Source organism: Sceloporus undulatus, chromosome 7 (genome assembly GCF_019175285.1).
Source record: "Sceloporus undulatus isolate JIND9_A2432 ecotype Alabama chromosome 7, SceUnd_v1.1, whole genome shotgun sequence".
Lineage (NCBI taxonomy): Eukaryota > Metazoa > Chordata > Lepidosauria > Squamata > Phrynosomatidae > Sceloporus > Sceloporus undulatus.
The window spans coordinates 20,989,408-21,005,842 of record NC_056528.1 but is presented as its reverse complement, the minus strand read 5'-3'; the positions used below and the strand labels follow the sequence as shown (position 1 = coordinate 21,005,842).

Below are 16,435 nucleotides of genomic sequence, written 5' to 3'. Positions count from 1 at the left end.
GCGCTTTATAAATAAAGGTTAATAATAATAATAATTGGTAGTGTATAATGTATAGTGTGATGGGACCCAGATAATAATAATAATAATAATAATAATAATAATAATAATAATAATAATAATGTTATTTATATTTTCCTGACTCTCCTGGGTGGATCAAAGCAGGATTACATCTTAGTATAAATATACAATTACAAATCTGGTCAATAAAATATAAAAACATATAACAATTAATTAAAAACACATTATCGAAAGCAGCAGATGTTAAGTGGAAGCAAAATTAGTGGGAGGTAACAGCAGATAGAGGGAGACAGCATGCTATATAGTGGGTCCAGCATTGGATTGGGACACTGGGAGACCAGGGTTCAAATCCCAGCTTGGCTATGTAAAAACCCACTGGGTGACTTTGGCCAAGTCATACACTTTCAGCCTTGGAGGGTGGCAATGGCACACCCCATCTGAAGAAATTTGCCAAGAAAACCCCATTATAGGTTCACTTTAGACTCGCCATAAGTCAGAAACAACTTGAAGGCACACAAAAATACAATAGCAGATACGAGGCTCGTGGTTTGAGTGTTGGACTGCTACTCTGGAGACCAGGGTTCGATTCCTATCTTGGTCATGAAACCCTCTGACTTCAGGCAAGTCACATTCTCTCAGCTTCAGGGGAAGGCAATACCAAGCCTCCCCTGAACAAATCTTGCCAAGAAAACCCCATGACAGACTAATCCTTAGGGCCACCATAAATTGAAAGGACTTGAAGGCACACATAATAATAACAAACAAGAACATATATGTGTGTGCTATTATTATTAAGCTTTATTTATACAATGCTGTAAATATATATATATATATATATATATATATATATATATGAAGCTGTTGGTAAGGACTGAGGGGGCTGTTTGTAAAGCCACAGGCCATTATTCCAAAGCATCTCTGTAGGCAAACTCAATTGACTTTTGTATGTAAATATAATTGTAAAAAAGGAAGGGATGTGGGGACAATTAGCAGCTCAGTTAATTTTTATGGCCGTGAAGAAAACCTTTTGACACACAAAGCCTATATCTGAGCCTCAAGCAATTTAGGACAATCACTTCCTTGGTGCATTCTTATAGGATTAGCAATGGCAGGCCTCTTCATTTGTTTTATTCAGCAGTTCATGGCCATCCCAAAAGAAGGCTGTTGACATGCTTTTATTTTCCCCTTTGGGACTTAAAGTTCAAGGCAAATGGCCAGTTTGCTTTTTATCCTGAGCATGGCAGGATCTCTCTCTCTCTCTCTCTAAACATGCCCAACTCCTGAAGCCTCTCTTTGTAAGGCATGGTTTCCAGATCCTTCCCCATTTTGGCTGCTCTCCTCTGGAGACGCTCCAGCTTCCCAACATCCTTTTTGAATTGGGCACAGGATTATTCCAAGTGAGGCCTGGCCAAAGCAGAATAGAGGGGCACTATCGCTTCCCTCTCTTCTATTGATGCTGCCTAGGATCGTCTTGGCTTTTTTAGCCGCTGCATCACACTGTTGGCTCATGTTCAGCTTGTGGCCATAGACCACAGTGACCTGCAGGAAGGGATACAACGGCTGGAAACGCTGATGGCGCATTCAAAACAACATTCAAAACATATCTCTCCATTTTTAAAACATGGCTTTTTAATCTGTGTGTGTGTGTGTGTGTGTATATATATATATATATACAGTATATATATACACACACACACATACATATCCATATGAGTGTACCTCAAATGGTTTTACAGCATTGTATTTTAACTGTTGGTGTTGTTTCTTTTCTTTTAGTTGTATTTTAATATGTTATACCTTGCATTGAGCCTTGAAAGGTATAAAAGATGATAATATATATAAATAATTATTATTATTATTATTATTATTAGGGCTCCTAGATGGGTTTAAAAGCAGCTGAAATAGGCCCAAGGATTCCTTGGGGCTGTTCCTGCCAAACCAGGCCTTTTGTGAGAGTGCAATTTAACTAACACAATCCCACACACAAAAGATGATGACACATGGTTGATAAAATATTTATGGCCCATTCCAAAGGGTTGGCTTTGGGGAAGGCGCAGGCAAAATGGCAACACTCTTTTGTGGTCTATGGCAAAGTTTATGGATGGCTTGGGGAGTGAAGGCAACCCACAAGTAAAATTGGAAGCAGGGTCCAAACTTTTATTTCCAAAAGGGAGGAAACAAACAAAACAGGCTTCATGAGGGGAAAATCATTCCTAAATTACGATTTCCACCCACAAGCATTGCCAAGGACCTCTGCGCATGCGCGCATGGCCGCCCTATTTTCCCTTCTCTGAGCCTCGTGCGTGGTGCGCGAGCCAGTGCTGAGAATTTAGCGTTTCGGCCAATCAGCGCACGGTGGGGGCGGGGCCTTAACGGTCTCAGAGCCTGAGCTGGTTACAAAAAAAAACCTGCGCATGCGCCAGTCAGCCTTCCCGCTTTCCGTACTCTTCGTGGGCGGTTACATTACCACCTTCCCCCCGCCCTTATGCGCCTGCGCAGTAGAGTCCCCTTCATTCGTTGGGCTGAGAAATGTTCTTTACTCTTGTTTCTATTCCCGACGAGAGACGCGCATGCGCAGTAAATACGCTCAACCCCCCTTTTTTCCTTGAAAGTTTATGAAGTGATTTCTTTGCGCTTGCGCCGTGACTCTCTGCCTTTTTAATAGTCCGAAAAGACGGGAGGGAAAAGGAGCGGGAGGGAAGGAAGGAGATTGTCTGCGCCTGCGCAGAGCACGCTCGCCCTGGGGAGGAGGAGACTGCGCCTGCGCGGCTACTTGTTAACTCTTTACCCACAGGAGAAGAGAAAGAGGGAGATGGAAATTTACATAAAAGACAAACCCCGGCTTGGGCGCATGCGCGGCTTTGGTAACCCCAGGGAGGTGGGCCGCTTTTGCGGCTGCGCGAAGGGCGGCTGTCTCGCGCCTGCGCGTAGGCAGAGCTAGTAAAGGGGAGAGGGAGGGGAAGAGTTCTTCCTCTGCGCAGGCGCCGGGGAGAGGAAAAGCAGCGGGAGGGAAGGAGGGCGATTGTCTGCGCATGCGCAGGGCACGCTCGCCCGGAGGAGGAGGAGGAGACTCGCTGTGTGCAGAGAGCAGCGTGAGGGGAGCCGAGGCGCTGCTGCTGCCCCTTTCCCAAGGCGCCCACGCGGAGACCGAGGCGGCGGAGGAGGAGGAGAGGCGGCGGGGCCCGGTGTGAGGCGAGGCGAGGCTCCGTCTCCGGGCTCAGCCTCCGCGTCTCTTTGCGAGCGAGCAAGCGAGCCTTCCTTCCTTCCTTGGCTCCCTCCCCTTTCCTGCCTCTCCTCCCGCCTTTCTCGCGCGGCTGCCTGCCTGCCTCCCTCCTCGCTCTCTCGCCCTGGCCTCCAAGATGTCTGCGCCGGCGGCCAAAGTCAGCAAGAAGGAGCTGAACTCCAACCACGACGGCGCCGACGAGATCTCAGGTAGGAAGCAGCAGGAGGAGGAGGAGGAGGGCGCCCTTTCCACTACCACTGCCGCCGCCATCTTCCTCCCTGGGCACCGGAGGCGGGAAGAAGGGACTGGCGCGCGCCTTCGCTCAAAGGGGGGCCGGATGTGTAGGCCGCGAGGCAGGAGGAGGAGGAGGAGGCCTCCTCAGCAGCACCAAGGGAAGGCCAGGGAGGGAGGGAGGAGGAGGAGGAGGCGGAGGCCATGTTAAAAGCGCCCCTTTTGTCTCTCTCTCGCTGGCTCGCGCGCGCCCTCCTCTCCGCCGCCGCCGCCCGGCCTTGCCTTCCTCTCCGCCCGCCATCAGTGATTCCTCTCCCCGTATCAAGGCCAGACAGACACTTTCTTGCTTCGCTTTTTATATTTTTCGGATAAAAGGCAATTTTGTTGCTCTTTCGGCCCGCTCCCTTTTCCCCTCTCCCTCTTCGCACTCCGCCCGCCTGGCTTTGACAAATTAGGGATTTAGAAAGCAGATAGAGATATACACATATATACATACACACACATATGCGGATGCACACACTCCAATTTGCTTCCCTGTGTGTCTATCTGTGTATAGTCAGGGAATCAAATTCAAGGAGTCTGTATAGATACATCTGTATCAACAATTATATGTGTGTGTGTTATATATACATACATACTACATACCGAAGCAGATTCGAAGTGTGTGTATTCACTCGCACACACCCTCCCCGAATTTGCCTTCCTAACTGTGTTTTTAAGGATGAGGCCGGTTTGCATCTCGGGGGAGAAATCCAAGCAGTGTTTGTGTCTGTATACACAGGCTCCCCATGAATTTCCTTCCCAGGCTGCTTTACTTTTAAGGGCGAGAGAAGAAAGGGCCGCAAAAAGGGTGAGACGAGGTTTTATTGGGGGGCTTTTATTTCAAAGAGGAGAAGTCCCCTTTCCTTTGGGCCGCCTTTCCCAATCTGGGCCCCGACTTCCTGCCCTCCATCCATCCATCCATCCATCCCCACGTGTGACTCTGGCAGGGTTTTCAGCCTCTCTCTCTCCCTGCTTTGGACGGAAACATCCCTGAATAAAATGCATCCCTTCTTCTTCTCCTCCTCTTTACTTTCCCTCCTTCATGGCTGGAGCCTAATCCCTCTGAACACTTGTTTGTGTTTATGAAAGCTATTTTGGCTCTTAGGAGAATGGGCTCCTAAGTGGCCCCTTTTCTCATTGTGCATCTTGCCAACCCCAATCCGAGAGAGAGAGAGAGAGAGAGAGAGAGAAGGCTGCAAAGGGAAATTCCAGCCTGCCTCCTTGGCCCACGTGCTCCTTCCCCTCCTTGCTTTTGCCCGCCCTTTTTAAATAGCTTTTTTGTGGGTGTAAGAGGAGGTTTAGCATGAATTGCGATGGCCCTGGGCAGAAGGAGATGGCATGGACCACAGCGGGAGTGTTGCCGCTTAGACTTGAGGCTTGCATGTGCGAAGTTGTGCCCTTTAGGAGCCAGAACACCTTTCCTCCGCACAAAAGTGGTTCAAGAGTAGCGGCGTCCCTTCAGAGATACTGCTGTGATTACTTGCCAAAAAGAGGAGTTGTGTGATTCAAGAATAACCCAAGGGATTAATATTTTCAGTTTGTTGTATTGTTTGGTTCCTCATACTTCTTTAGTTGAGAAAGCGCACACTGCATGTTGCAGAACAACTAGATCCTTAGTATGGAAGTGAGTGCAGTGTGTCTCATTGGGTCACTTGGGGTAAAAAGGGGCAGTGTTATAAATGTTGGTGGGAAATAGCTTCTGAACAGACTACAGCGATTTCCTCCCAACTTAATCCTTTGCAGAAGTGTTGCTTTTCACTCTTATCTAGTCCCACCGTAAGCTTGTTGCATAAGTGGCTGAAGACAGTGAGGTTTGCCTTGTTTTATCACCTCGAAGCCCACTTCCCAAAATGATGTTCAGCAGATGAAATAGTTAAAAAGAACATCTTAGTCTGTTTGCTGTTCAAGACTGCAGCTGAAAGAGAAAGAGAAGCTGCTTCTTTTTGGAGGCCCAAACTAGTTGAAAGATGCAGACCCCGAGTGGTCAATTAAAATATGATACTTAGTTATAGTAATCTGAACAAATAATGTTTGTCTTGAATTTTGGGATTAATTGAACTCTTGAGAATCTCACTGGTGCACTTTTTTTTTCCAGACAAAGAGCAACAAGAAGCAATTGAACATATTGATGAAGTACAGAATGAAATAGACAGGTAATCTACATGTTGTTGGGCATGTTTGTGTAGAAGACACTGACAGATAACATTAACCAATGAATGGTTAGTTGGCTATTTTGCAAAGCAGTATTGCATTCTAAAATATGAGGTCCATTATTTGTTCAGATTAGTCCATTGCTTTAAATGTTTATATGACTCTAACTGTTGTTGCACATGGTAGAAAAGTATACAGTTGTGAATAAATAAAATAGCACAAAGTTTCATTTCCCCACACCGAATGCCAGTGGTCAAATGTGGGCTGTAGACATGGCACTGCTGAGCTTATGAGATTTACTTAGAAGTTTGCAACCAGAGTTAAAAGCAAGGTCTGTCTGAGGGAAATGTAATGCGTAACAGTAGCAGGGCAGTTTTGACTCAACTGCATATGGAGCTCTGAACTGAAAAGTCATGGCTATAGAGTTGGAACTGTGATAGACAGAAATATTTGCAAGAGTAATTATATGGTTGTAACTACCCCAGTAGCTTTTTGGGGGCAAATGTAAAAATCAAATGGAAAGCACTTTGACTGTATATCAAGTTCCATTTGCAACAGTAACTAAACATTATACTTTAAAGTTGTTATTGTTGCTGTTAGGATTTCAGGATGGCCAAAGTTCTGTGTTTTAAATGTTTAAAAGTGCTGTTGAATTCCATATTGGTTTGATACGCTTTCCAGAACTCAATCTGTGCTGTGTTTGGCTCTTGTCTTCCATTACAGACTGAATGAACAAGCCAGTGAGGAAATTTTGAAAGTAGAACAGAAATATAACAAACTCCGCCAACCATTCTTCCAGAAGAGGTCAGAATTGATCGCCAAAATCCCAAACTTTTGGGTAACAACATTTGTCAACCACCCACAAGGTATGCTGAAGTCCTACATGGCAACTTTCGATATTGTATTCAAAGCTTTCTTTAAAATAGAGGAGACAAGTAAAAGAACTCAAACTGTTGAAGAAAGCACACTCTTGATAGGAGACCAACATATAGTGCAGTAGTCTGAGTGTTGGACTGGAAATGAGAAATCCAGGTTCAAGATCTCACTGGGTGACTTTGAGCCAGTCATTCTTGGTCTGACCTACCTGATAGGGTTGTTGTGAAGATAAAGTGCCAGCTATGTATATGACCTTTATAGGCCTGCGTAACAGCAGTAGAGTAGATCCATAACTTAATGAACACATTGGGAAATGCAATTTGTTTCATAACTAAGTTTGTGATGTTTTATGAATCTCTCTTAGTATCTGCACTGTTGGGAGAAGAAGATGAAGAAGCACTGCATTATTTGATCAGAGTTGAGGTGACGGAGTTTGAAGACATCAAATCAGGTTACAGAATAGATTTTGTAAGTGTGGGTGCTCTGCACCAGTCTTGCCTATTTGGATGGCTGGGAGGACTCTCTGGCAGCTCCCTGCTGCCTTAATAGACAGCGTAAAGATTTCAAAGTCTCTACGTTCTTCTGTTCTTTTGACTGCAGTATTTTGATGAAAATCCGTATTTTGAAAATAAGATGCTCTCCAAAGAGTTCCATCTGAATGAGAGTGGAGACCCATCGTCAAAGTCCAGTGAAATCAAATGGAAATCTGGGAAGGTAAGTGGCGCAGTGTGTCAGTGCCAAGTGGCTACAGTGGAAACAGTAGACATTTGGTTTCCTTCTTGGACTCTTGAGTATGTATAGCCACTAATGTAGCATCTTCTCCAACTAGCATTGGTTAAGTAAGTTTGTAAGTTCAGTTAATTCATGCAAAGAGCTGAACTGTTCTTGTGGAAGGAAATGTGTAGTTTGCTTGAGGGTTTCTGAATTTTTTATGGCACAGTTTGGCATAACAATATTATGAAGGAGAGCTCTCCAGTCTGAAAGACTAATAGTATTGGTCCAGTGCAGGGAGAACAAAGGAAGAGGGGATGAAGATTTTATAGCTAGCTAAATTACTTGCTAATTAGCTTACTTGCTGTTCACCGCTATGATCTTTGGAATATAAATAAAACAAATTATTAAATTAATTATTAAATTACTTTTAGTTTACAAAGCTCATATTTCTTTCTCCAGGACTAAGTATTTTCAGAACTGCACAGCTACTTCTATGTGGCTGAGGGCATTTTAGTCTGTGTTGTGCAAATGCCCACTTTTATCTGAAACAGCTGGAGACTATTGGTGTTTAGTTTGATATGGCATGTGTTTGGGGTATACATCTATTGGACACATTTAGTAGTAGTTAACCATACTCAGACCTCAAGCTTCAGTCTCTTGTATCATAAATATATGCTATTGTTATAATGTCAGTAGTCACACAAATGAAAATGTTTGCTATTCTGTGGAGGAGTTAACACTTTCAGATGGAAGCCTTGAATTTCCTGTGTCTTTTTCCCCCTCTTAGGATCTGACAAAGCGTTCAAGCCAGACACAGAACAAGGCCAGCAGAAAGAGGCAGCATGAAGAGCCAGAAAGCTTCTTCACCTGGTTCACTGACCATTCTGATGCCGGGGCTGATGAATTAGGGGAGGTCATTAAGGATGACATCTGGCCAAATCCATTGCAGTACTACTTGGTATGAGTCTTCAGTGAATTTATCATACATACAGCAGTCCCTTTATGGCTTGTTTAAGATAAGTGAGCTAACTGTAGTGTTTATGGCAAATCAGGTTCCTGATATGGATGACGAAGAAGGCGAAGGAGAAGAGGATGATGACGATGACGAAGAGGAAGAAGGACTGGAGGACATCGATGAAGAAGGTGATGAAGATGAGGGTGAAGAAGATGAAGATGATGATGAGGGTGAAGAAGGAGAGGTTAGGACCTTAAAAGCATGATTCTTGAAACACCACCATTTAGCTGTGGCTTTATACAGAGCAAAATTGGACATAAATGATGCTACTCTGAGAATAATTCCTGAGTATGCAGTTGCTTGAATGATTCCTAATTTTGGCTGCTTTCAGTATTAGGGTTAATTGGCCATAAAATAAATAGTGGATGTTCGTGAAGGGCTTAGACCTTGATTCGAATAAACGTACTGACTTCAACAAGCAAGGGTTTTGAGGAATCCTGCAGTCAGATCCAAAAAAAAAAAAGTTCCTCCTTTACACTTCATGTGCAAGGAAGATAGTTACTCACCATGGCCAAGCTTAGAATCGACACATCCTTGGACTAGTTTTGTGGATCTGGAGGGTACTCCCAGGATTTGGGGTTTTTCAGAAACAACCTCATTTTGCAAGGATGTCCATGCGCAGCCATTTATAAGTAGCCTGGATTCAAGCAACGCCAAAATTACTAGTGCCTTTGGCACGAGATAGTACTAAACACAGTGCGATTTGTTTTCCGCTGTGTTCAGTGGGATGGTGGTCTTTGTAGGAACGCCCAGAATTGCTTATGTAGCCTTATTTAGAGAGAGGAGAGAGAGAGGTTTAGAGTCTTTGGGGAGGGCACTGATTTTTAAACAACCGCGATCAAAGCTTGGCAGTATTTTATTCAAGTGCTGTGTTTCTCTCAACAGGAGGATGAAGGAGAAGATGACTGAACACTGACAGATTCCAACCACCCTCTTTCCCAACCCCTTTCTCCCTTCCCTCCAATCCCTGGGAGCAAGTTGCTGTCTATTTTCCCCCCTCCTTTTTTTGTGCTCAGTCGCCTTGTTCTCCTGAAGTCTATATTTTTCCTCTCCTCTTTCACCATGGTTCACAAATAATTTTGGAGAAAAAAACACAAATTATCTTGAGCAGAATACAGTGGATAAAAAAAAATATGATCTCTACCCATTTTGGTTTTTTTAATCCCTCTGTTTTGAAAGAAACAAACAAAAACTGTTAAATGAAATCAACACCCGGCGTGTTCTGTGGGGAAGAAAGAGACCCTTCCGCTCCCTTGGCTCTGCTGGAAGCTGAAGAGTGCTAGGCCCCTGTGTAGTAGTGCATAGAATCTAGCTTTCCCCCCTCCTCCTTTCTCTGTATATTGGGCTCAGAGATTACACTGTGTCTCTATGTGAATATGGACAGTTAGCATTTACCAACATGTATCTGTCTACTTCTCTTGTTTAAAAAAAAACACTGAAAAAGCTAAAAAAAATATTAAGGGTGGGGGTTCTAGACAGGGTAAGTCAAGGGTGGGTTTCAGACGTTGGGTGGGTCGGACGGGCATTTTGACAAAACATGGCTTCTTCTTTGGCATGTTTAACCGCGATGTTTATCCAACATCCTTGCAGTTTAAGGTGACACTTTTAAAAAAAGACGAAACAAATCCTCTTCTGATGATAACAATTACAGTTGAGCCCTTCCACTTGATGGAGAATCAGCAGCAGAAAGACCTGTAGGATCTTATTTGGAATTTACATTTCTCTCTCTCTCTCTCTCTCTCTATTGTAATTTTGTTCCTTGTTTTTTTGTTTTTTCAACTTTTTTTTTCTCTCTCGTTTCACTGGAAAAGAAAGACGCTCAGTTTTAAACGTTAAAAAAGTGTACAAGTTGCTTTGTTACAATAAAACTTCATGTGTACACAAGGGGGCTGATAGTCTTCACTGGGGGGGCGGGAAGCATGCTTATCACCCATCCCTTTTAGTTTGCCTCTTAGCCTATGAGTTGCAACCCTTAGGACTAATAATTGTATGCAAGGAAGACAATAACAAAAACGCCACTTGTACATAAGAAATCATTGCAGTCTCTCCCCTCCTTCTGCCAAATCAAGCCCTTCATGCAGGTTGTTCGTTGGAGATGATTGGATTTAGATTCAGGCAGGAAGGCATCCGCCCATTGGTGCTATTTCAACTTTATGGGGCTTGCCTGCTTTTTCCTTAGGAAAACCCTTTTGACATCTTCCATATCAAACTAATTGTTAATCAGTTCTTGAGCAAACGAAGGAGAGCTGACTTGGCAAGCTCTCATTGAGACTTGCAGTGAATTTTGAAGCCAGATAGAGAGTTTGCTTTTGTCTCTAGGATGCCTGCGCTGAGATCAGGTAGAGAGAGTCTTTGAAAATGATACTCGATGTAGGAGGCATTATGTAACGTTCATCTATTGGTATCAATAAAAATGATCACTGGATTGGCATGTTGTGTTAGTGGGTTCTGGTGTTCAGAATTTATTTGAATTAAGGTTTCATTTCCCTTTGGAAATGAGTTACAGGTGAGTTCAAATTAGTACCTTTTGGGGCAACGTTCCTTTATTTTTTGGTGGCATTTGAAGAACTTTCTTGGAATCAGCAAACTAATAACTTGATTTACCAACTCCCATAGGCAAGTATTGGGATACTGGAGCAAAATGGCTAATACAGTACCACAATTGAGCCATAGTTGAATATTGTGAACCTTAACATATGTCTTAAGGCTAGTTTAATTTACCATTTATTTTAAGCAAGTCATGTATTTTCAACTGTATGGATTAAACTTATATGTACAATTGTTGGACTGCATTAGAGAATGTGTACAATCCCATTATATCGGCTTGCAAGGGAAGATGGGTGCCAGATAGTTGCTGAATGCATCCTTTGCTGAAAAGTAATCATCGTTTGTTTCATTGGATTGGTTTATCGGCATCTTTGTAATATATGAAGGTACTTTGACTCAATTTGATTTTAAAGCTTTTCTTTATAACTGCTCTTGTATTTTTTACCTCTAAAAATTCAGTAAACATAGTTCATCTTTAAGATTCTGTTGAAATCTGTTCTCTGGGACCAAGACCATTAAATAATGGTCTTAAAAAGTCAGATCCAGCAAGGCTGGTGCATCTCCATTAGATAGATACCTACAAAGGGAATGTGACCATAATAGGGTTGACTCTTGAAAGGAATTGAAGGTAGGAAAGATGAAAGGTTTTGGTTGGAAACTTTCCCTGTAATCTTTCAGTTGAGTACTCCAAAACTGTTTTGCTTTTGGACTTCTATGGCCAATGAGCATGTTCAGTCCTCAAGTGGAGTATTTGTTCCCCTTCTCCCAGACACACAATTTTGGGGTGCATATGATAGAAGGCGTGAGCTTATTTCTGTAGGGACTGTTCACTCCCATCCCTGGGATTGTGTCTTTGTCTCAACTGGGAAGTGATGAACAGGTACATCCACCCAGAGTTTCCTATTCTAACCTTTGCACAGCTATTTTGTTCTAGATGGTGGATCATCAGTGAGAACAAGCCACCTGGATTTTAAATTACTACAAATCAATAGAGGGAAGTATGCGATAGTTCATTCTAGGCAAGGTAGGTTTGGTGTGTGAGAGCTCCTAATTGTAACCATCTCACACTTCAAAACAGCACTGCTTTCAGTGACATGCTGCATAGTAGGCATGGGAAGAATGGCTCAAGGATGCAAAATAGGCAAGGTAGAGCATCCAGTAACTAGCAAGAAAAATGTTTTTGGATTAACAGTAGACGTGGCTGACAGCAAGAGGGAAAATAATACTGAGAGAGAGCTGAATGTAGTTTCCTTCTATATATGTTTCTGCACAGTTTCATGCTCAGTCACTCATCTTGGTTTGGGGCAGGGAGATAAACATACTAGGCTGTTGTGGACCTGGACTATTATTCTGGAGCCCCACAAGTTCCTTATCTCCAGATCAGCCTTTTTGCATCCTGGTGCTCCCCTCCAGATGTGTTGGCACCAGTTGTCCAATATATGTGAAGTGGATCAAGGTGAAGAAGATTCCTTGGATCTCAAGGTACATAGCAATCCGTAAAATATCCTCTCCCAATTCCAAAAGCAAACCAGAATTTTGCCATTTTATACAAGGGACAACATTTTATTACACCGTTGTATATAATGGGACTTTAGTTTCCATAGATTTTGGTGTTCACAGGGGGTCCTGGAACTAAACCCCACTGGATATTGAGGGTGAAAACCATTAAGATTTCCTTTTCCTGATAACTGGTTTGGAGGAAATGGATGAGAGGAAGTTGGTCTTAATAGGAGAACCTGGAGTTCGTTTTAAACTGAATAGTGGGCAACTTAGGAAGTAGTGGTAACTCGAGCGTTTCCAATTTGTGTTCTGGAGGATACAAATGTATACAGGTTAAGACTTAGAGTTCCAAAACACTGCAGAAATAATCCAGTCTGAGACCGCTTTAGCTGCCTTGGCTCGGTGCTAGGGAATCCTGGGAATTGTAGCTTCTTAGGGGTGACGGAGAAGGATAAATGTCTCCCAAAATGAATAAATGTTGCCAGAATTCCCTTGCATTGAACCAGGGCAATTAAAGCGGCCTCAAATTGAATTATTTCTGCCATGTGTTTTGGTCCAGAGTCACAGGGTTGGAAGAGACACCAAAGACCATCCAGACCAATCCCATTCTGCCACACAGGAATACACAAAGCACTGCCAGTGACAGATTTACTACCCGGCCTTTGTTTATAAACTCCAAAGGAGGAGATTCCACCACTCTCCCAGGGAGTTTGTTCCACTGACTAACAGCTCTTGCTATCAGGAAGTTCTTCCTCATGTTTAGGTGGAATCTCTTTTCCTATAGCTTGAATCCATACCTCATACTCTTTCTTGAAGGTCTACCTGGTGGCCATCTCCGTCCAGGAAAAAGAGTTTCCACCTCAATGTTAAGAACTTCCTGACAGTGTGGTGGAGTCTCCTTTGGAGGTCTTTAAAAAGAGGGTGGATGGTCATATGCTGAGGGTGTTTTGATTGTGGCTTCCTGCGTGGCAGAAAGGGGATGGACTTGATGCCCCATCAATGATACTATCGGATGCAATCCAAAAAGCTCTGGAGGGCCATATTTTGCCCTCCTTCTGCACTTCTTTAGCAGAGTCTTCTAAGTCCCCCAACAGATAACAAATTAGAGGATTCTATAGGATAGAGTCATGGTGGTATTCCCTTTCATCATCATTTGTGAATCATTCAAAAGCTGGATGCTTTCATCTAGTAAATGGCTATCTAATGCCAAAATACCTTGCCTAGGAAGGCCAGTGGGCATTATGGGAGTTGTAGTACACAAAGGCCACCATGGCTCCTCTGCCCACTCCTGATCTACATGGCTCAGTGTGAAGAGTTAATTTGAAAGGGGCACATGTTCAGCAATATGTGGGGCTGGCCACTCCATGTGCCAGTTTGAGGCAGCTGCTTAGGTGGCACTTGAATGGTGTTACTAGAATTACCAGACTCAAACCAGAACAGGGCTTCTGCTCCTTTAATCATTGTATAGAAGGAAAAAGTTCCAGCAGGTGTCTTAGCATGTAGTCAGGGCTGGTCTACACATAAGTATATTGGGTGAATTGCTGTGGGGTTTTGTACATTCTCATCTGCGCTTAATTGTTGTCACTTCCCTGGGCAAATTTGCATCTGTTTGCCTTCCCTCTGCAGAAAATGTACAGCCATGCAAAGCCAATGGATGGCCACACGTTCAGTAACATACAGTACATCTTTGTGGATACTTGCAGATACTTCATTAAAAACTGGTGTCTCTTTCTGCAGAGTTTATTAAGGTCCCCCCCCCCCCATCCCGAATTCCTGTAAATCACATGTAGGATTGCAGTCTATTGGAAGAGAATGAGGACTTAATTCTGCAGCTAAGCCACTGGTAACAGGTTACACCTGCTGAAATGTCTTCTTCCACAAAAGGCACAGGAGCCCTCTTCCGTTTTCACTCTGGCAATCCTAGGTGTTACCCCAAAGGCACCAAATGGATAGTCAATATTTCCAATTATTATTTAATGTACTATATACTTTTACTATTAGAAAAAGCAGAGAGGTACAGTACTTGTAAGATTTCTGCCTCAGGTGCCAAAATAACTACTAGAAAGAGCAAAGGCAGGCTTATTGCTGACATGAACGACAGAGGATCTACATAAATTCAAGCTAGACCATAAGGAAATAGAAATAGTAAAAGAGTCCCTGTACCATGGATCAAACATTGATCAGAGCAGAGGCTGAAGCCAAGAAAATCGGAAGACTAGGAATGGGAAGGAACCAGAAAAGATCCTAAAGAGTAAAGATATACAACTGAACACTAAAGCACCAAAGTTAGAATTGTCCAGTCCATTAATATGAGAGCTAAATAGTGAAAAAAACATGGCATGGGGAGATGTTAAGTGATTTCCTTCTCTTTTTCAAAATTGCACAGAAAGATCTTCATGAAATTGGGTGGATTTTAGGGACGTTGAAAACAAGGCCACAATTTAAAAGCTCTAAAATTATTGATAAGCATATCAAAGCTCAATAAAGCGAAACACACAGTAAGTGCCGTGGAAAGTGAAAGTGGTTTCAAAGCTGGGGATCCACTGGACCCGCAGAGGGCGCTGGATCCCTTCGATCCACTCCTTCCCTCCCAGGAGGAAGAGGAGGAGGCAATGGGAGTTTGAACAATGCTCCAGTTTATGAGATCCACCTGGACTGGGAAGGACTAAGCCTGGGCAGCAGGCCTGAGCAGATCCAGCAGGTGAGATGGGGAAGGAAGGGATTGCAGGGAAGAAGAGAGAGATCCAGCTAGGATCCTTTTGCAGGAAAGGAATCATTAATCTTAAATTTATAGTCTTTTAACTGGATTATTTTTTTAATTAAAATTTATTTTTAAGGCATTTCTCTAAAATGACTCAGGAGATGGGTATATATGAAACATAAATGAATTTTTGTATTTAGACTTGGGTCCCAACTCCAAGATATTTCATTATGTATATGAAGCCTTTCCAGACGTTCCAAAGTCTGGGGTTTATTTTAACTACTAGAGATGCAAGAAGAATTTTTTGCTTCCTCCTCTGCCAAAATAATGTGGCTGGCTTTTTCTATGCACCTTAATTTGGGGGTGAATTCTTTTTCTGCCTCCTCTTGGCTCCGAAACTGGAACCTACAGACTACAGTCCTTGCTCCTTGATGGCTGTGATGGTTAATTCTCTTTTCTCTCTCAGTCATTGAAGGAGGCAGAAGAGAGGAAGACATTTGTGTTTATTAAAAATCTCCCTCGCATAGCAGTAATTCCTTTGGAAGCATATTTTTCACACATTGCCATTGCTTTGTTCCCCTCTTATTGCACTAAGCAAACGGGCATCTCACTTTGTCCAAACCCTGTGTTAATATTTAACTCAAACGCTTGGGATCCCACGATTGTAGTTTTGCAGGTGAGACCTTTGATTTTTCCTGCTCTGGGACTTTGGCTGAATGCCTGGCCTTCTTAATATTTGGGCATGAGCTTCTTGCATGGATATGGAACGAAAGGGACTACGTCGCATTTCCAGTTCTTGTCCAAATCTATATCCACCCCTTTGCAGATTTCATCTGAACATCCTACCTTCAGACATTGCAAGCATTGTCAGATCACTGGATCACAGCTGGAGGGAAATGCTCTTTCCTGTACCAAAAGTCAAATGAGCGTGGACAATTTTATTTCTTTCCAGGATTTGTATCCTGCCTTTCTCCCACAATAGGATTCAAGGTGGGTTACAGTCATTTAAAAAGATAGAAGGCAAACCATTCAAAAGAGCGGTGCTTTAGCTGTGCATTTTTGCATGGCAGCTGGTTGAACTAGATGGATCTAGTGGTCCCTTCCAGTTACTGTATATTATTCTATTTAAATGTGTCTGAAGATTTTAGTAGTGATCCAGAAGAGAAAGAGTGAGATTTCTGAATCAGCGTTTTATTCCTAAGGTTATTTTTCCAGGGATCAGAACCTTTCTGCAGTCTCTGGTTTCAAGGTGAGCAACATACAGCCTCAATCTAATATCAAAACTACCCGCAAATGCTTAGGCTGCATCCACATTGCAGAAGTAATCTGGCTTGACACCACTTTAACCACCATAGTTTAGTGCTGTGGAATTTTGAAAACTAGTTTGCTGTGGCACCTGTTTGTTGTGTAGAATTCC

The 16,435-nt window shown here is 43.0% G+C and overlaps 1 protein-coding gene across 2 annotated transcripts in view; it reads left to right on the top strand.

Annotated features, from left to right (window-relative positions):
• Positions 1-10,154, top strand: part of SET (SET nuclear proto-oncogene) — a 13,316-nt gene extending 3,162 nt beyond the window's left edge. The window contains exons 1-8 of one of the 2 annotated variants that reach the window (XM_042479475.1): positions 3,035-3,450; positions 5,610-5,667; positions 6,389-6,531; positions 6,906-7,009; positions 7,142-7,255; positions 8,043-8,213; positions 8,308-8,454; positions 9,156-10,154. In XM_042479475.1, coding sequence (XP_042335409.1) covers positions 3,378-3,450; positions 5,610-5,667; positions 6,389-6,531; positions 6,906-7,009; positions 7,142-7,255; positions 8,043-8,213; positions 8,308-8,454; positions 9,156-9,179 — 834 coding nt within the window. In that variant the 5' untranslated portion in view covers positions 3,035-3,377 and the 3' untranslated portion in view covers positions 9,180-10,154. Of the gene's footprint in view, positions 1-3,034; positions 3,451-5,609; positions 5,668-6,388; positions 6,532-6,905; positions 7,010-7,141; positions 7,256-8,042; positions 8,214-8,307; positions 8,455-9,155 lie in introns of those variants that run through there. The other variant, XM_042479473.1, reaches the window with a different exon arrangement.
• The last annotated feature ends 6,281 nt before the right edge of the window (positions 10,155-16,435 follow it).